Below are 20,690 nucleotides of genomic sequence, written 5' to 3' on the forward strand. Positions count from 1 at the left end.
GTCAGGGGAAAACAGGTAATCAGTCACCACTACACTGGTCAGGGGAAAACAGGTAAATAGTTACCACTATACTGGTCAGGGGAAAACAGGTAAATAGTCACCACTATACTGGTCAGGGGAAAACAGGTAATCAGTCACCACTATACTGGTCAGGGGAAAACAGGTAAATAGTCACCACTATACTGGTCAGGGGAAAACAGGTAATCAGTCACCACTATACTGGTCAGGGGAAAACAGGTAAATAGTTACCACTATACTGGTCAGGGGAAAACAGGTAATCAGTGACCACTATACTGGTCAGGGGAAAACAGGTAATGACCACTATACTGGTCAGGGGAAAACAGGTAAATAGTTACCACTATACTGGTCAGGGGAAAACAGGTAAATAGTTACCACTATACTGGTCAGGGGAAAAAAGGTAATTAGTCACCACTATATTGGTCAGTGGAAAACAGGTAAATAGTTACCACTATACTGGTCAGGGGAAAACAGGTAATCAGTCACCACTACACTGGTCAGGGGAAAACAGGTAAATAGTTACCACTATACTGGTCAGGGGAAAACAGGTAAATAGTTACCACTATACTGGTCAGGGGAAAAAAGGTAATTAGTCACCACTATATTGGTCAGGGGAAAACAGGTAATCATACACCACTATACTGGTCAGGGGAAAGCAGTCCCCAATATACTGGTCAGGGGAAAACAGGTAATCATACACCACTATACTGGTCAGGGGAAAGCAGTCCCCAATATACTGGTCAGGGGAAAACAGGTAATCAGTTGAAGGTCAGCCAACCATAAATAGGTAATCCAATCTAACAGTTTTAATCCATTGAACAGGTAAAGTTATCCATCCATGAACAGGTTATGCAATGATAAAACAGATAATGAGGCATATGCAATCCAACCATGAACAGGGAATGAGGCATATGTAATCCAACCATGAACAGGGAATGAGGCATATGTAATCCAACCATGAACAGGGAATTTAGTCGGGCATAAGTAATCCAACCATGTATGATGAACAGGTAATGAGGCATATGTAATCCAACCATGAACAGGTAATGAAGCATATGTAATCCAACCATGAACAGGGAATGAGGCATATGTAATCCAACCATGAACAGGTAATATTACTATGAATTGGTCATCCAACCAAACACAAGCAATTAAACCATTAACAAATCATGCAAGCATGAACAAGCAATCCAAACACAAAAGATAATTCAATCAGGCCAAGTAATCTAAGATGAGCAACTAAACCAAACATGAACAAGTAATGCTACCATGAACAAGTTTAACCATCATGAGCAGGTTAATCTATTTATAAATAGGTAATAATACTCCTGTCCACCTCTGAAATTAGGGTCATATATTATTACTTTGTAATATAAATGCATATTTTTGGTGTGTAGGTGACTGTGTGGGGGTGTACAGAATTGTAATACATGTGTGTACTTCTTGTGTACTGCTAGGTCATTGTGGGGGTATATGTGTGATATGTTTATTTACCTGTGTAGGTGACTGTGGGGGTGTATATGTGATATATACTGTAAATCTGGAATTTTTTACTGTAGATAAATTTTTAGCAAATTTGCACGTGCATTGCATTCGCAAAAATATTTTTCTTAAAAATGAATTAACATGTAAAGAAATTTTTTTCTGAAAGTTGTGTCTTTTTTTAAGTCTGTGAATAGGCGTCGGTAAGCACTGGTCATTATTAAAAAGAAATCTGTTTATTTAAGGAATCACTGTCTAGTTAGTATAGTATGCCAGGGCATCAACAATAGTGGGAAACATGAGATAATTTGCATAAATTATCCCACTGAAACTGAATCACTGAAACAAGAATAAAAATCTTAATAATATATCAAAATTTCATATAAATAGCATTAGAAACAGAGGATTGGTGTCATTATTTTCATAGTATTGCTGGAATTGAGTTTAATGAAAATGACATCGTCAAACGTGTAACCGGCGCATGGAGATGTAATCAGTCAGGGGCATAACTTAAACAAGTTATTTTCAAAAATAACTCAAATGAGTTATTTTTTTGTCTCAATGAGTTACTTCTCTTTGCTATGACCTACTTTTTCCAAAACTTAATAACTCAAACGCGTTATTTTTCCTAAATAGCTTCAATAAATAAATAACTTATTTAAGTTATTTTGTGTCATTCCTCCCTAACTTCACACCCCGTGCACCAAAGGATTTTGCTCGTGCACCAAGACAAAAACAAATGTTTGACTAAATATAAACCTTGCTCAATGCAGAAAAAGTGTTCAAAGTCTTGGGAAAAGTGGGGAATTTTTTTTATTTAATGATTAAAATTGGACATATACACCATGTGGATAAAACCACAAAATAAGGAGTAAAATGCTGTTTATCTCCACCTCCTCACCAATTCTCCATTGGAGTCGGTGAACTCCATCTAGTATTACATAATGGAATCCCAAAATGCAATGCAAATTGGCAGGAAACACGAAATTTCCAAGAAATCAATGTCCAAGTAGAATATAAAAATAACTTAAGTTATTTTTCAAAAAAAAAATTGTGTGTGTGAAATAATGTAAAATAACTTATTTGAGTTATTTTTGAAAATAACTTGTTTGAGTTATGCCCCTGACTGGTAATAAATTGTGTTGGATATGGTTTGTATACATCAGAGATGGGAAAAAAGAGTACAGAAGTGACATTACACACCAGATTTTAATAAAGAAGTTATTTTTAAATGGCACGATATTCAATAAGAGTTTTTCCTCTATACCGAAAATAGTTACGGCATGTAAGAAGTAGAGTACTGTTTGTTAAACGCAGACATTTGGGAACAATATGGACTGCGAACGATGTTAAACAATGCGTATTCTCTGCTGCCTACATTGTAAGGCGATCTTTCGACTAAATTTCGACTGAAATTTGAATCTGCCTTTAAAAAAAAACAAACAAACAAACGGACAGTAGTGAATTTAAGTCCCTTAGTCAAGAGTGGTCTATCACTTTAAAAAATATTGAATGTTAATAGATGCGTGTGAAGCAGACAAAGAGATCATGACATTATAAGAGACGTAATTTACACTTGCTTTCATGAGCCGGTGGACACTTACATTCTTTCTTTATTTTTACATAATTTTCTTAATAGATGTGATATCATCATGAAACTTGAAATGCATGATCATAAAATGTTACTTTTTGCTATGACAAGGAAAGAAATTTAATTAAGCAAAGAGAAACTAAACTGTTTTCCCTGTCTACGACTTTTTGGGACAACCCTCGTACAATGTATGTTTTTATTTACCTGGGTAGGTGACTGTGGAGATGTATGTGTGATATATACCATGTATGTTTTTATTTACCTGTGTAGGTGACTGTGGGGGTGTATGTGTAATACGTTTTTATTTACCTGTGTAGGTGACTGGGGATGTATGTGTAATATGTTTTTATTTACCTGTGTAGGTGACGGTGGGGGTGTACGGACATGAGGAGGAGGTGCTAGATAAACCCGTCAGTCCAGGGTACCTCCAGGAACTCATCTTTAAGATCTGTCTGCCATACAACATACAGGAAGCTGTGATACAGCAGGAACTGATCCTGGGAATCGGCAAGTTGATCGCCACCACGCCAGATCTGTTTGACGGAATTTTGAAAATCAGAATAGGGTAAGGTGTTACAGGAATATTACAGGTGATAGAAACTTCGATCAAATCAGAACTAAAGCTGGATTCTAAAATCAATATGCATATTACAGTGTGAAAAAAAACTTACTTGTAAATCCAAAAATTTCTACTAAACTTAGTAAAATTAAGTAAGCTATTGATGATAGTGTTTCAGGCATCTTTTTTTATTGCCCAGTGTCTGAGAACCAATTTCAACCAAACTTTGGATGAAGAGAATTTACAATCATGTAAAAGTTCAACATGTACATGATTTAAGTTCAGAATTTAGTCGTTAAATCACATAATACTAACATAGAGGACTTTGTAATTGTACAGTTGGTTTGTACTTTATGTTTGTGCAGTTGGTTTGTTCGTGCCATGAGATTTGAACTGGATTTGGATGAAGAAGGTCTTGAACTCCATGACCTTTCTCCTAACGATATCAAGTGCATGCTTATCGCTGTCCTTGTGAGGAATATGGTAGACTCAGATATGAGAACACCCCTACAGAAGAGACAGCTGGACGGGGCCCTCAACAGGGTCCCTAAAGACTTCTACGACCGAGTGTGGTCCATCTTAGAGAAAACGCCGTATGGAATCAAAGTGGCAGGTTATCTCCTCCCACAGGTAGTAAACTTGTTTGTAATTTCTTAAGCTTTACGATAATTTAATTTCATTTACCTGTACTCTGCATTTTTGAGGATAATATATATAGTTATTATAAAAGCGTGTATTAAATTGGAACACTAACATTGAAATTGTCAAAATATCATGTTCCTTTTGCTCAAATTTTAGTGTTTCTTCTATTGGTTAAATAGTAAATACTTTCATTATTAAATCCTTTTCCGTGTTCTGACCTCTGTATTCCCTTTCCAGCAACCGACCCTGTCAGACATGACGATGTACGAGCTGAATTTCTCCCTTCTGGTGGAGCAAATGCTGAGTAAGATAGTGGACCCCGCGTACAGACAAATCATGGTGGAGGTGAGGAATAGAAACTGTATCAGTCTTGTTAAACATCGAGTCATTGTCAGAGATACTGTAAATTTATTACATTACATTGAGTCATTGTCAGAGATAAAGTAAATGTATTACATTACATTGAGTCATTGTCAGAGATACTGTAAATGTATTACCGTGGTACATTTGGCAGTGTATTCTTTTTAGCGCTTTTGATGGAAAGATACTTCCACTAATTCAAAAACATCGCTAAATGTCTGAAATATTGATCATGAATAAGAACATCAAGAAATGCGCTAAATCAAATCTATGCTAACTCGTTTTAAAAATTATTCTCCGCTAAATTTCGAACACGCTAAATATAATACATTTACAGGTTGTCATTGAGTCTACTCATATAACTTCATTCCTTATATCCTAAACAACCTTTAGTAAGATACTTTTATTAACCAAGACTGACTGCATTTGAAAAATGTTAAAACTCTTGGAAAAGGTTGAATGCTTTTAAAAGGAATAAAGTTTAGTTCTCAAGGAATTTCATATATTCATTTACTCATTAAAAAGTTGATCATTTTGCTTTCAGACATTTATGGTTGTGTCCACCATGTTAGAGAGGAACCCAGAGGCCACCTTTGATCAGGCGGTCAACATGGACAAGGTACGTCACCATGGTTACTGATGGTATATAAAATATTCCTGTATTTCAAAAATCACTTTTAATTAAAGGTTTTGTATTAAATTATTGCTAAAAGCTTATAAGCTTGAAATTAATATTAAAATAATTTGTCCTGTTACAGATCATAGCGGAAGCTTTTGAGGAGTTTCAGCGAGACCTCAGTAAGTCGGAGGGTCACGAGAAACAGGACGACATGACAAAGTTCTTCAACACACCCCCGAACGTCAGAAATGGGACCTCGAGGTACCTCACCAAGTCCGTCATTAATAACCTTCTGGACGGGGAAATGAAGTTTGTGTCAGACGATATGTGCAGCGTCACTTAAATCTGTGTGTGTTGCTCGAGATCTGAAAACTTAAGATTTCACCACAAGACAAATGTACTATTGCTTTCACATGGGCTTGTTTTATAACCCTGCTGCTGACACAGAAAGTGAAGCTGTGTACAAAATATTGCAACATTGTCCGTCATGAACAATCTTATAGATTATAAGATGTCACATGATGTGTAATGTTTCCCAACAGCCTGTTTATTTGTCTGAGATCAGAGGAAGTTCCATTACTACAAATGTTTAGATGCTGCCCAGCCATTGTTGCTTTGATTATTGTTAACTTTGCTGGAAACTATGGATATTTTCCACCAACTGCTTAGATATTCAGAGGAATGTTTAAAGTCAAATAAATAAAATCTTCAAGTGTGTACATGTATAATGAGAACTTGTACAATTGATATTCAGTTGCATTCCTTAACAAGTGTAACATTGTTCTGGAAGAATTTGTGTATACAATGTACATTACAAATGAATTTCCTTTTAAAACCAAAGCTTAATGTGTGATATTCTTTAAATAAAATTGTTTTTCTCTGAATGAGTTAAGTGAATCACTAGTAAATCTTTGTCACTAAATGATATGAGAAAGTTTTATTTGTGGATTTATTACTATATTAAAGTAATTTTGTTATCTACATTATCTACAAAAGATGCAGTTTTCCATAGCAACACAATTTCAGATACTTTTACAGGACACTGTCTCCTTCTTTCTCAAATGTCCTCAAAACCTTGATTCATTCTCAAGTCAGACTAAAGAAGTTTTGTCTTATTTACAGAGACAGAAAACTAAAATGGTGAGAAACAACAGCCAGCAGATCATATATCGTTTTCAGTAGCCAAATTCAGTAGATATTTAGTCAATAGCCATAATCCGCAGATCATATTTAGTCAGTAAGACATAATTAGTCAGCAGATTTCACTCAACTGAACAAAGAACATGAAAATTTATAATTTCCTTCAGCAATGTAAAGTGCAGTATGTACAGTATATAAAACTGCATCACTTTTCAATCAGATTTTAAATAAAAAATAAAACTGTTTTTATCATGCATTTAATTCATAGTGAATATTCTAAAATTGTGATATTTTTACAAATGCAAAGTACATGTACGAGGGGCGTTCAATAAATAATGTCATTGGAGCTCAGAAAGAAGCAAACGACGCTTTTCAATGATTTAGTCTTCATGATTTTACTTATAAATCTATTTTAATTCAAACACATGTCCGTAACATTTTTTATCCAATTTCTGATTGTTTTTAGAACTCATTTTTGGGTACGACCCTTAGTATACTGGGCAATGGCAGATCCAATGATTTCCTAGACTTGTTTTTTCCTTCTGAAAGGTGTTTTATTCACGTTTGGAAATAGAAACAAGTCAAAAGGTCAAAGATCTGGCAAATATTGGTAATGTGAAAAAACATTAACTCTCTGTTTATCCCGCAAACCCCTTTACTCTTTAGGGCATGCAGGTTTAAGCGCTGTCATGAAGAAATTCAATGCAGTGGGTTCCTGATTCTGGGTCCTTTCTCTGATAAACCTTTCAATTTCTTTGCAAAAAAAACTGCTTTCTAGACACCTCCATATATTAAACTGTCTCCCCGAATACGAATTTGAACAGTAATACCACAAATATTTAAGAAAAATGCATATAAATATGTTTTTGTGCTTTTGAATACTTTTGCTCTTGACAGACCTTCGCCATTTTTATCAAGTACATCTTATGGTAAATTTTGTTTAAATGGTTTTGAGCAATAGATTCATATTTCAATAGCTGTTTGAATATAAAACAAACATGGATTACTACAATTACTGATATTTTAAAATAATTGTTAAGACTTTTGTACACGCTGTCGTTTCACTCATTTTTCAAAATACAGGGTGACCTTTGAGTACTAAGCTTAATTACTGTCAAACGATTCTTAAAAACAGTGTAAAATACTCCCGATATGATGTCTATCAAATTTGCTATGTGTCTTAAAGTAAATCATACAACATCAAATATTATTTGTTGAAATTTGGTAAACAGTACATAAGTTGCTATAATTTTTGTTGGCAAGGAGGGTACCCATTTTTGATGCCCATTATATAATTTTAGATCTATGAAATCCACCTGCTAATTTGTCTATAAAACAGGCATCGGTTGCTGTAAATGTCACATATTTCAGTGGATATTTCTTTGGGATTTTTAACAAGTTTTACAGCAGCTTTAATGTAGCTTTTATTTTCACATTAGTTAACTGATTCTTTACCATTCATTTATAATGCAGTGACTCGAATATCCCTTGTTTCCCAGCTTCTCACGATAAAACTATGTGATGAAAAGTTGTCACATAAACTGTTATAAATTCATTAAAGATTCAATTATGAGAGAAACTCAAGCTTTATGTGATATGACTACTATGTTGTATGTCATCGAGCTAATGACATTATTTATTGAACACCCCTCGTATAACAAACATATATATTCTAATCTCACAATATGAAGGTAAAAAAAATCTTGATGCAAGTATCTCTTCCACACATCTACATATACATGGTATTTACTTGTATAAAGATGATGCCAATCATAAATTGAACCAAAAGTTTGTCTGGAAATTTATTTCCACAGGAATTTACAAAATCAAAAGTAGGTGTCTCTAACTTTAGTAATACATAAGCTAACATTGGGAAAAATACCACTCAGATATGAAAACTATTCCAGAGTGGAAAGTTTTCAAATTAAATAGCATACATCGGTTTGAATTTATAAAAGCAAATCGAATATAAAACACTGTATACAAACAAAATAATGAAGACTACATTGTAATTGGTAAACTAGAGATAACCCCATTGGTATTGTCACTTTCAGGTTGCAGTCAAAATGGGATCCAATCTAAATATAACATCTAACACATTCAGCGTGTCATTTTGTAGATCACTAACTTTGACCAATTTAAAAAGTTGACCCACTTCTTTTCATGCAGGCATATTAACAGGAAGTGAAACATGCTTTAAGGTGGAATACATTTTATACAGTAGTAATTTATTTGTGCTCATGTCAACATTTATAGTATTTTCTTTTCTTTAATACATACACTGAATGTAAAGACACTGTTTTCCAAATTACCTTATGGGTTGAAAGACAAAAATTTGACAGAAATTCACTAGTTGTTTATGTAGATCGTACAAAATGGTCTTGAAATCTTTTTCAAACAGTCTTAAAAACAATAAAATTCTTTTAAAAAGTAAATACAGAAACAAGAAACTTAGTCAAACAATTGCTTACTAGTACTATAACAAAATATAAAACAAAACTTAAGATTTATAACAGATCGTCATTTACCAGACCTTAGGTCAGGAAAATGCTAAATATGGATATAAATCTATGGCACATAAAGCAAAGATCAGCCTACTCTAAACAAAACATAAAGCAAACAACAACCAAATTATACATATAAGTGAAATATATGTATCAATAAGTGTTTAAACATAATTGAAAAACTGTTCAGGGCTTTCTACAAAAACATTCCATTCAAAACAAACAAACAGATATTTGAATAACATTTGTGCATATTAAAGCAAGTCAAAATATTCATAATGTATAAGTACATTGGATGCATATGTATGTGTTATTGGATTTTCTACATTATTACTGAATCATTTTCTATAGACATGTACCACTGCACTGATGTCCCTGTATTTTCTGAGTATGTCCCTATTGATAGTGTGGATGACCCCCGTCCTTATTGAGGGGAGAATCCGTTAGGACTGCTGGGATCACTGACCGGACTTTGAGATCCCGGGGACAGGACGTTACGGAACTTGTTATGGAGACTGTTGAGCCAGTATCTGTAGATGGACTCTGTGGGGGTGGCGGGGGTCTGGGGAGGGGTCTCTTTGATGGGAGGGCGTGGCTTTACAGGGGTACCTCCGGGGGATCTGTAAAATAAAGTGTACATCAGCGGGATTTCTTCAAACAGGCATTGTGTCATACAGTGTAAATCAATCTGAACAATGAATGTTGAGGAGCTATACAGATTGGTTAGGTCACCTTCAGCATGCTTACCTTTCATTGGTTGTTGTTTTAAGTCGTTTCTGTGGATTAAAGGACATCAGTTCCTGATGAAGACTGCTTAATGACCCAATGGAATCTAACGAGGTAGTGGAACTACAAAAAATCCATCAAGATAATTGTTTTTTCTCCTTCATCAGTATTTATAATGAAATTCTATTTCTTACTCACAGAACGAAAAAATTAATATATTGCTATACAATTTTTTTCAGCAGTACTACTTCCTTAGTATTTAGATTGCACTAACCCCATTTCATTGGGAGGTTCTTTCTTTTTCAAGCTCAAAGGAGTATTGACCTAAAAGTAAAGCAAAATTAGTGGAGCATTGCTCTAAAACACAAAATGTGAATCTTCAGTAAGAGAGATACAACGAACTCTGGAGGAAACTCAAACTGTTTGAAAAAAAAGCTTCAGCAGTTGCAGAAAAAGAAAGAAAATTTACCATTTACCTGAAGATCTATCTCCTTTAGCGGGGTACCGTCCTGACTGCCCCTCCTTTGACGTTTCTGTGGTGCTGGGATGACTGGCGGGGGTGGGGGTGGTGGTGGTGGGGGAGGGGGTGGGACAGGTACTGGGGGACAGGCTGTCTCTTCACTCTTCTCCTGACATGTTGTCTTTTTCTTGTCAGATTTGGAGTTTGATCCTTTCTTGGATTGCCTCCCCCTTGTTTTGGGTGACGCTGTGCTTGTTGTTGGTTCAGAGAGCTGCTGTTTTTCTGCTAAACGTTTGGATTGTCTTCTTCCTTTTGATTCTACAGATCCAATAAATATAATTTAGAACAAATCCTATTGTAAAACATTGATTACTAAATTATGTATTAATTAAAAGTCTTAAGAAAACTTTAAAAAAGAACAGGAATGTCAAGCAAAACATCTTAAAACATGCAAAAACTCATGTCATATACAAAGACTATAACCTAAAATCTAGAATTATTCTTAAAGTCAGTCTGAGACTTGCTTAGTCATGCCTGTAATGTACGTAGTGACAGAACAAGACTTATACAGACAGACATACCCAGATTGTAGTCAAACACGCGACTCATGCCTGACGTTAGCTCCTTCATCTTACGTTGACATTCCTTGTCTGTCATAAAATCAACATTTTCTTCTCCCTTTATCAGTGTCATCATTTTCACCTGTAGAATAAGATAATGCTCTGACATTAAAAAAATACACATCAAGATGGTGTTCATAATAGAAGCTACACAAGATGGTGTTTATAAGCTACCACAATGAATGTGAAAGTAAACATCCTCAAATATACTAATGCCCCGGTAATAGTACATGATGATCAAAGTGGACATATACTAATACAAATGTAAACTGCCCAGTCTACAAATGTTGTGACACTCTATTGTTATACACTTTTCTTAGAACCAAAGTTTGGCTTACGTGGCATTATATCAGAGGCAATCTCTTTTTCCTACATTATTTTTGACTTCTTTTATCTTGCCTCTGAAGCCAATAAAAATATCATAATTTTCAGATTTCTGTCACTACTATTTGGCTAATTTTTAACTAATAAACCATTTAGAAAACAAATTAATTTTGATCATACACTGATTTCCATAATACAAGGAGATATAAATGTAGTTGAAATTACCAACTTTATAAAAAATATTGTGTGACACTAATACGCCTCCGTAACATTTAGTATTTACCTACCTTTAGAAATTTCAGAGGTTTTTCTTGTTTAATTTTCTTCTTCAGAACATTCTTGTAGACACCTGGATTTTTTTCCATAAATGCTATAAGATTCTACAAAATATATATAAAATAGATCACTTCACAATGTAACATGATGTACTGATGGGTAACTCCGTTGGACATTATATCATTAAATAAATGTTTATTTGGTATAAACACGAAATGTTACTATGTCCAGTAGTACACGTGAATATGTTAGAAAGGATAGCTTTGTTTAAGCTTCTAATTGGGTCTTTGGAAATATGTTTGTTAGAGCCTGAGAGGGGGTCATTTCTGTGGGAAGAAACAGGAGTTCCTGGAAAAATCCCTTGCACATGTTAGAGCGGGTGACCACCTTACCCTCTCACAATCACTGCGGATCACTGGGATTGAAGTTATTGAACTCAGATTGACGAGTTGAGAAGAGAGTGTGTTACCACTGTGCTACCAGGACTACATCATTTTAACGATAGAATGTTACAGGGCAGGACTTTATTAGAATGTGTAGGAAGTGTTTGTACGACTGTGTATGAGATCATCACCTGTAAAGCTTTCTCCGTCTCGGATATCGTCTGATTTTCGTAGTCCTCCTCCGTTATTTGAGAACAGTACGCAGCTGTCATGTCACATGGTGCATCAAATTCATCCATATCTTCAACTCCCGCCATATTCTGGTAGATATAAACATTAGTTTTACAAAATTATTACCTAATTCATTATATGAATATGCCATGTGTTCATTCACTCATTGTGTTGTTTTTTTCTACACGTTTTGCATGTGTAAAAATTAAACACCCTTTAGACAGATACCTTGTAAAGTCTCTTTCTCAAACGACATAATCATGAAATATCAAAATATTATTCTAACAGCATTGTAATGTTTTCATGTTGGATTTCACCCCCCCCCCCCACACACACACACACACACTTCTTTGACCTTAACACTGTTAATTAATATTATTCAGATTTGCCAGAATAATTGCAAATCACTTCCGTCAACATTAGGCATAAATATATACAAACTCTTTTGAACAGACTTCTTCTGTCTTCTCTTCAAATAGAGCGCCTTATTTTCTATCGGGGCCGTTATTTTGATCATGTGACGATCGTGACATCCGGGCATCTTTCATGTTCATGGGCGCTCGTCGCCATATCAAGTTCTAGGTTGCAGTCGAAAGATTGCAATTGTTGCCACCAAGAAGGGCAAAGCCACTTGTGTTTGGGGGCAAGAAACCCCCAAAGTTCAGAAGCTTTTAGCTACTTACTTTTTGACTGATTCACACTAATTTCTTATCGAATAACTTTTCATTTATTTTGGTTGGTCATCATGGAGTTGTGAAAATGTCGTCGTTTGTAGTCTGCGTCTCTTCTTTCCACGAAGGAGCGACCTTTGGGTCTAGTACTAACTCATTTATTTGGGGGGTTTATGTTGGAGGAAAATTGCAATACAATGGACAAGAAAAACAATCGTCAGTCGCCATCAACTGTTCAAAAATCCAGCAATGGTAACGATTCAAAAAGATTGCAAAATAATGGTGAGCACAGCAATATTTATTGCTTTAAATTTTTTCACAAGTTTCACCTTGTTTTAAAGTTTCATCTTGTTCACCTAATATTCATTGTCAGGTCATGAAATCACTCGATGATAAATGAAAAGCGTATATTCTTAATACTTTAGCTTATAAACTTACCATGGAGATTATAAATAAACAATTTTTAGTCAGGGACAATGCATAAGCTTATGATACTAGCATGGAATGAAAAAAATGTGTATGCATTGAATAATATGTCTTGATTGTAGGGGAGAATTCTGCAGCCCGCCAGTTTGGCCGTGGGGGGAGGAGGAGGGAATTCAGTGGGAGAAACACGACAGAAAACAGTCCACGCAGGCCCACACCACAAAAAAATCGTAGCGTGTTTGACAAGCGGCCTCGCGCTCGAAGTGGACAATATAGTCAGGAATCTGATCCTTCTAGAGAAGACGTAAGAATGGCTTATTTATAGACTCAAGGGGGATAATCCAAATTCACTATTGCACAACACATTGAAATGTAAATAAAACACAACATTTGTTTTTGTGTCTGAGTCTTTTAAATTTAATCTCTACCATTGCATTAGAAACTTTCATGTAAATGGAAGTGCTCAATGCTTATTTTCCTCTTGGTAATTTCAATTCAAGCATGGATGATTTCATGGTATCGTTCAGCATCTGTGCATATTTTGTATGGTAATCATTACTTGCTAAGTTGTATATTTGTTTAGATAGAAGAAAACTAGAATGTAACCTAGTTACAGAGGAAGCAATACAACATAAAAATAAAATTCTGTAAAACTGATGAATCAGTTCTATGTAGGATTTTTTTTCTTTGTAAAAGTTGTAAGGCTGCTATGAAAAATGTTTTTATTTTTTCTTTTCCACAGCTGACAGAAGAGTTTTCAGTGGAACTGGATTTAGTTTCTGGAAGAAAAACAAATTTAAATCACCTGTTGAACTTTAATTATGGTGGACGCAGAGGTCCTGAAAAGACTAAAGGTCGTTCATCCTGGCAATCAGACGGTTACCAAGGTTACGGAAGGAGGAAGGGGTCGTCTAAAAGGGTGTTATACAACAAGGAGCAGTACCTCCAAGCCAAGTAAGGGTTTATCCCCCAGAAACTTCACATATAATATGGTTGACCTTTAAAATCTCCAATTTTATTGAGTGAATTGTCTTGAAAAACTGGTGTGAATTCATACCCATGCAATCTTTCTGTTTCACAAATCTGCTAATTGGTAACATCAAAGAAAGCTAAAATTTTTTGTAAGGGTATTTTCCTACCATTATTTGTAATACATTTGTATACTAATGTGTTTAAATTACATTTCCTAAATTTTTTTGACTGTTGAAAAATAAATTATAAAGTTTGAATGGAATTGAGAAATGGTTTGGATTAAATTGTAAGAGTTTGTCTGTACTATACAAGTCAAGATTTGATTGTATTATTTGGCCGTTCCTACTTTAGTCTCCAGATTTGATTGTATTATTTGGCCTTGCTATTTTAGTTACCAGTTTATCGTGAAGGATGATGGGGATTACACTCTTCATACTGTGGACCCTGATGTTCTCGTAGACTGGGACGCCATTGAACAGATTGTAAGCTATTGCCTTAATTTTAATTGTCTGTTTGTACTTTGTACAGTAATGTTTATCAAATGTTTTTCTCTTTCCATTAACATGTATTGAATATTAAAATTCTCTGGGGAAGAATAATTCATGTAAGATATCTTCCGTCTTTCAGCGCGTCTCTGGACATGAAATATCCTCCTGTCCTATCTGTCTGGAGCAGCCCACAGCCGGTAAGTTCTGTCTCAGAAATCAAGTATCTGACGTTGTACATGTAGCTGTAGATGAATGTGTAATCATCTACTGTACGTTAGTAAACAGTCTTCTGGTCTTAAGAATCAAGTATCTGAAGTTGTGGAGATGAATGTGTAATAATCTGCTGTACATTGGTCCCTGATGTAAATGTTCTTCTGTTACAGCTAAGATGACCAGATGTGGACATATTTACTGCTGGCCGTGCATTCTGCATTACTTAGCCTTGGGAGAACAAACATGGAGGAAATGTCCCATCTGCTACGAGTCTGTTCATGAAAAAGATCTCAAAAGGTAAAAATCATTGACCTTATAATTATTGGAGTCAGGTTAGTGTTTTACTTTTTGTAAAGATAGGCTGAAGAAGCTTTCTTCCAGTTCCAGATTTAGCGAGTCACATTTTTTGTTGTGAAGTCTGTAAACATTTCACATTTGCTTTAAAAGTTTAGAAGTTTTCCTCTGTAAACATTTCACAATTGCTTTAAAGGTTTAGAAGTTTTCCTTTAATTCGTACAGGGGTGTGCAATTAAAAAAATCAATTACTAGCCCACGGGCTAGTGGCAGCTATAAAGTTACTAGCCCCAAGTGAAAAGTTACTAGCCCAAATATAGGTGCAAAAATTAAAATAAAAAAATATTTGAAAAGAAATTAATTGTTGAAAAAGTCAGGGTACTGAGGACATTCTTTTTAAAATCAAAGTTTAATTCTCACTATGAAATTAAATCATGTATAAATTATAATGAAAGGAGATTAAAATGAATTTAAATAAATTATCTTCCCTTTTTCTGAACATTGCACTAGCTCATTTAAAATGAAATTTAATTCATTTTGTTTTCATCTTAATTCATTAAATACACTATAAATATATTTTATGTGAGTCATAAAACACTTATCTTTCAGTTGATTGAGTGATGGTATATAATTTAATGAGATATCTGCATGTATTTACCATAAACAAAAGAATAGAGGAAATTCGGATTAGGAAAAAACTATCGCTTTTGGAAGTAAATAAGTCAGGTAGTGCTGCAAAACAGATAAGATTATGGAGATTTATTTGAGAGTAGGAGCATGTTGTCAGAAAAATTTTCACTGGTTGGGAATTTGATAGCAAAAACGAGTGAAAATACAGGTTGTGCTTTTCATGTATTGCGTGTGTAGTTATAATTTTGACTAGCCCGACGGGCTACCTCCATGCAGAAAATCACTAGCCTGACCCCAAAAAGTGGTAGCCCCGGGCATCGGGCAATGCTAATTGCACACCCCTGTTGTAGTGCATGGGTGCTAATTATTTCTATCCTGCGGATGAAATTAAAGAAAGAAATTATCCACAATAGTATCTCTGAATTCAGTTATATTTTGCCTTATGAAGTATTTTTTTTGTTCAGCACAAGGACAGAGAAATTCCCGATGTATAAAGTAGGTCAAACTATAACTATGCAGCTGATGAAAAAAGAGAGAGGAACAATCTATGCCATGCCAAAAAGTTTGTGGGAGAAGAGAGAGGGCAACATGATGAGTATTACTGGTAAGATACACAATTCAGGAAATTATCTCAACACCCAGTATAAGTATGAACAAAAAAGGTATTCAACAATACCCAGAATAGATTAAGCAGAGGTTGATTTTCCAAATAATCACATTATCTATAAAAAGATTAATGAAATTATTGCAGTAACTGAATGAGATCAGGTTTATTGTACAGCTATCAGATTAATTAATTAATTGGTTGATCAAACATTTAAAGAAAAGTAAGATTTAGGTTAAGTTCTTCGAAATTGTTTGTATAGAGAAAGTTCATAGAGTTAATCATTTGTAGAGAGTTCATAGAGTTAATCATTTGTAGAGAGATACAGTAGTCTGTGACTGTGTCTTTCATAGAAAGATAATGTATTTGAGTTTTTGATTGGATTTTCAGATGATGCCAGGAAATCAGCTGGGATGAAAATTCTGACTGCAGACAAGGAATTCATAAAGAATCAGATCATTGATGTGGAAAGATGTGAATTGGAGCGGAAAAATTGGGAGGCAGAGGTACGTGTTATTACAAACTGAAGTGTCTGTAAAAATAAGTACCGTATAAGTGGAAATTTTAACGAGGCGCAAATTTAGCAATTTCTCCTTAAAAACTGGTATTTTCTTTCTAGCGAGAAGTAATTTTAGCAATTTAAAATTGCTCACTTAAGAAGCCAGTAAAAATAATACACAATTTATTTTTAGCGAAATTCTATTTTAGCGATCTCAACAGCCTCGCTAATAATGCCAAAATTAAATTCTCGCTGAAATTTCTACTTATAGGGTATCCGTAAATCTGTTGGAAAAGGAATTCAGCAGTGTTATTTCATTAGGTATATAAGGCTTAAGAAGAAAAATAAGTTTCTATCATTTTGAATGTAATGAAGCTTACATGGTTGTTTATTTAGTGAGGTTCATTGATATTACTAGTATGTGTGTTTTCCAGACTTCAGAAGTGGCCTTTATAGACTCTGCCCTACATCACTTGAAGGTAAGACTAACTGAAGAATGGTTGGATACTTGGATACAAGTAAAGTGTCTTATCTGTGTGTGAATTGTTGTTGAAAGTCATGCCTTATCATAACTGAAGTGTTGTATCCATGCTCTTTTTTCAGGCAAGGGAAGAGAACTTGATGAGAAGACATTCTTCCTCCTCATTTGCGAGTGAACCAGCATCTCCAAAGATTGAGAGTTCTCAGAGCGATCAAATCCACATCCCTGCACAGGTAACAAAATTTTAAAAAAAGGGAAAAAAAGAAAGAAAAAAAAAAGGTCCATCTTGTTCTGTTCTGACCTAGGTAGTTATCCCATAATTAAAGTAAAGAGTATCAACTGCAGAATAATAAAACAGTTGTTGTAAGTTTCTAGCACAAGCTGGAAATATTTCCATTGTTAAAATGAAGAGATATCAAAATGATTTTATGTTGTTTACAGAATGCCACTGAATATATCTGTGCTTTCTCCAACGAAGAAGTACCAAGTAATAAGCAAGCACAAACAGACACACCTACATGTACAAAGACAGACCCTGATGTACCTAGTGAAGAACTAGCACAGACAGACACACCTTCAAAGGAGGACTCTGACGAGCCAGAGATTGGGACAATAATGCCAGAAGATGTCCTGCCCCTAGAGGAAGCGGCAGAGAATCTGGAAATCCCCCACTTAGAAGGAGACTCACCGAAAAACATCAACAATTCCTTCTACTTCTACCAAGGTTAGCATACAAAATTATTGCAGCTGAAAATATTAATTGGTAGAAAATATTAAAGATCTACATACAATGAATATTATGGTTAATATTACAAGGACAATGTATAAAGCATTAGTTAATCAATGGTATTTGAAGGACAATGTATAAAGCATTAGTTAATCACTAGTATGTGTAGTGAATGATTTACCCTTTGCTGAGGTTGGACCAATGATTTAACAAATGACGATAGACTTTAAATTCAACAACATACACAAATCTTTATCCAAATTTGGACATACCCCCAAAGACTGAGAATTTTTGTAATCAATTTATGGGTTGTCTATGTAAAAAATAGGCACTAAGTGTTGATATCCATTGCAGCGGAGGATGGACAGCGTATTTTCCTGCATGCATTAAATGCCAGGTGTCTGGTGAAGGAGTACGGAGGATTAGAACACAGTCCCCAGACTATCACAGCCAAGATAGTGGAAATGGAGAGTGTATTCATGACAGAGGTCAGAGTCATGTACAGTATCTCAGTGTAATAGTTGTGTCATTACATGTATCTTCATAATGATCAAAAACGTTATTGTTTGAAGCCGTTAGTACTATCAGTACTTTGATGTTTGTTTAGGAGTTGAGGAAGAGACTGCGTTACCTGTCACACCTTCCTCTGACCAGTGAGTTCCAGGTGGCTGAACTTGACCTCCGACCTCCGATCCTGTCCAGGGACACCCTCAACTGCTTTGCTGGTAAGGTATCCCTTTTGATTATTTGTTAAATCTTTGCATGAAAATGATGATCTTACATTTACTTAAGGATCTTGATTTCCCCTCTGGTTTTGATATTAGGGTAATAATAGCCTGCATTTTTCTGATCATAGAGGATATTGAGCATAGAAAACGATTAAGACAGAAAAGAGTGAGGTATGAGAAGAGATGGAGCAAGAAAATCCAGGATGAAGAAAAACGTCGACTTGGAATCAGCCCAGGGATGAAGATTGTAAAGTCTGCCTTGTGTTCTCAAATTGTGTTGGAGAATCGACCCATGTCACCCACGGCTAAAAGTGACAGCAGCGAGAGCGTGCCGTCGGTGTCCTCACCCGTAGGGAGCCCCCTAGGTAAGAAATGATGTGTAGAAGTCTGTCATATGGTTTCTGATTGTATTGATAGAATGTAACAAAAATTGTAAATTACATACAGCAAAACTTGGTTATAACGAAGTCACAGGGACCTATGAAATTACTTCGCTATATTCGTAATTCGTTACAACCGTATAAGAAATTCATTTAAGTTGTATAGATGGTGATCGAAGATGACTTCGCTATATTCGTTAATTCGCAATATCCATATTCGTACTAATCGAGTTTTGCTGTACATGTAACTTTGTTTTTGCCAATGATTTAAATTAATTGTTTACAAATTTGATTTACATTTTACAGAAGGGGTTACTTTGGGGTCGTCGTTGGAAGAAGATGATGGTCAACAGACATCCTTGTCCTTTGCACAGGTATATTTAGTGTTAAGTGCCCACTCAAGTAAATTTCCATACATGTACTTACAAGTTTGCAAAGATTCAATAATACTGTGTGTCCTGTATTTTAATGTTTGTCCAAACTATATTTAGATGTTGCGAGGAGGGACGAAGAAAGCCCCTGTGTGGCCTAAAGTCAGTGAACCAAAACAAGAACATAAACCCTCCGCCCGGGATAGTGATGGTAGTGACGAAGAAAGATCCGCTGCACCTGTCTTTCAGAACTCATTTGGAGAGGCCATACAAACGGCACTGGAAAATCTAGAGAGTGGAAAAGGTGAGGGGTCATACACTTTACAAATGTATCTCTTCAGTAACTGTGTTCTTATAAAAGGTCAGTTTATTTGAGAGAGAAGAGTCAAGTTGCATGATCTCTCTATTAAACTTTGCTTATATTTTGATGTAGGAGATGTGCATGGCTTTCCAATTTATAGTCGAATTTTTGACTACCTTGATATTTCACAAAATTAAAATCCAAGCTCTGAAGAGGAAAATGATGATTTAAATTCAGTTTCATTAGAACATGCAATTTCTTTTAATATGATGTCAGAGTATGATGATGTGTCCTATTTATAGTATGTATTTTTGTAGCCCAAGGCAGCACAGAAGATGGCGGATTCAGAATGGAAAAGCTACCTGGAAAAAAGAAAAAGAAACAACAAAAGCTTTTGTTTGCTACGTCCATGGCGAGAGGAGGGAAATAACCAACTCTGTCAATGTTATACAATAGAACTGAATATTCTCTGTCAATGTTACACAATAGAACTGAATATTCTCTGTCAATGTTATACAATAGAACTGAATATCAACTACCATTTATGACAAGGAAAATAATCAACTCTGTCAATGTTATACAATAGAACTGAATATTAACTACCATTTATGACTAGTAAAGAAAATTACTCGTGTATTTTCCTAATTAAGTTGACATTGAATATTGCTATAAAATGATAAAGATAAGTTACTATTTATGATTGTTTGCTAAACTAAACATCTGAATGTTAAAATATTTTAATATCATTGTTGAAAAAGAATTATTTTGTAATTTTCTACAAGTTCGAGTAGAGAATTTATTGTATCTTTTCTAGAATTCTTTTTTTATAATTTGAGTGTCATATTGTTCTCTATGTGCATGGGATGATGGACTGTTTGTGAGTGCCTACAAAAGTCTGTGTTTCCCATTTTGTTACATTAAATAGATTTTGGTTACTGGTATAATTTGTTGTGTTTTTTATTGCAAAAAG

At 34.9% G+C, this 20,690-nt stretch overlaps 3 protein-coding genes across 4 annotated transcripts; 2 read left to right on the forward strand and 1 right to left on the reverse strand.

Moving 5' to 3' along the window:
* Nucleotides 1–208: 208 nt before the first annotated feature.
* On the forward strand, nucleotides 209–6,155 carry LOC134256956 (phosphorylase b kinase regulatory subunit beta-like; the record flags this gene model as incomplete). The annotated part of the gene is made up of 6 exons (XM_062739630.1): nucleotides 209–237; nucleotides 3,454–3,656; nucleotides 4,016–4,280; nucleotides 4,530–4,637; nucleotides 5,197–5,271; nucleotides 5,411–6,155. Coding segments are annotated over 6 exons (884 nt in total), but the record flags the coding sequence as incomplete, so codon positions are not given.
* A 1,950-nt stretch (nucleotides 6,156–8,105) lies between these two features.
* LOC134256955 (lysine-specific demethylase 6B-like) lies at nucleotides 8,106–12,504 on the reverse strand. Its single transcript, XM_062739629.1, has 8 exons — nucleotides 12,377–12,504; nucleotides 11,896–12,024; nucleotides 11,333–11,425; nucleotides 10,683–10,803; nucleotides 10,118–10,419; nucleotides 9,916–9,965; nucleotides 9,663–9,764; nucleotides 8,106–9,535 (listed from the first exon to the last, which is right to left on the reverse strand). Exons 2-8 carry the CDS (start codon nucleotides 12,019–12,021, stop codon nucleotides 9,340–9,342), a joined length of 990 nt encoding a protein of 329 aa, XP_062595613.1. The 5' UTR covers nucleotides 12,022–12,024; nucleotides 12,377–12,504; the 3' UTR covers nucleotides 8,106–9,339.
* LOC134256954 (E3 ubiquitin-protein ligase RNF10-like) lies at nucleotides 12,491–20,664 on the forward strand. Of its 2 annotated transcripts, XM_062739628.1 has the most exons (18): nucleotides 12,491–12,888; nucleotides 13,155–13,336; nucleotides 13,775–13,986; nucleotides 14,396–14,486; nucleotides 14,632–14,689; nucleotides 14,876–15,002; nucleotides 16,094–16,233; nucleotides 16,624–16,739; nucleotides 17,167–17,211; nucleotides 17,336–17,446; nucleotides 17,655–17,937; nucleotides 18,295–18,428; nucleotides 18,548–18,665; nucleotides 18,797–19,033; nucleotides 19,355–19,422; nucleotides 19,540–19,723; nucleotides 20,038–20,169; nucleotides 20,203–20,664. In XM_062739628.1, the coding sequence occupies exons 1-17, from the start codon at nucleotides 12,780–12,782 to the stop codon at nucleotides 20,148–20,150; spliced, it is 2,328 nt and encodes a 775-aa protein (XP_062595612.1). In that variant the 5' UTR covers nucleotides 12,491–12,779; the 3' UTR covers nucleotides 20,151–20,169; nucleotides 20,203–20,664. The 2 variants fall into 2 exon arrangements, with proteins under 2 accessions (XP_062595612.1, XP_062595611.1); XM_062739627.1 differs by having other exon boundaries at nucleotides 12,492–12,888; nucleotides 20,038–20,664.
* Nucleotides 20,665–20,690: the final 26 nt, after the last annotated feature.

The sequence above is a fragment of the Saccostrea cucullata genome, unplaced genomic scaffold, assembly GCF_032062105.1.
Source record: "Saccostrea cucullata isolate Sc308-1 unplaced genomic scaffold, CSIRO_AGI_Scuc_v1 ctg858, whole genome shotgun sequence".
NCBI lineage: Eukaryota > Metazoa > Mollusca > Bivalvia > Ostreida > Ostreidae > Saccostrea > Saccostrea cuccullata.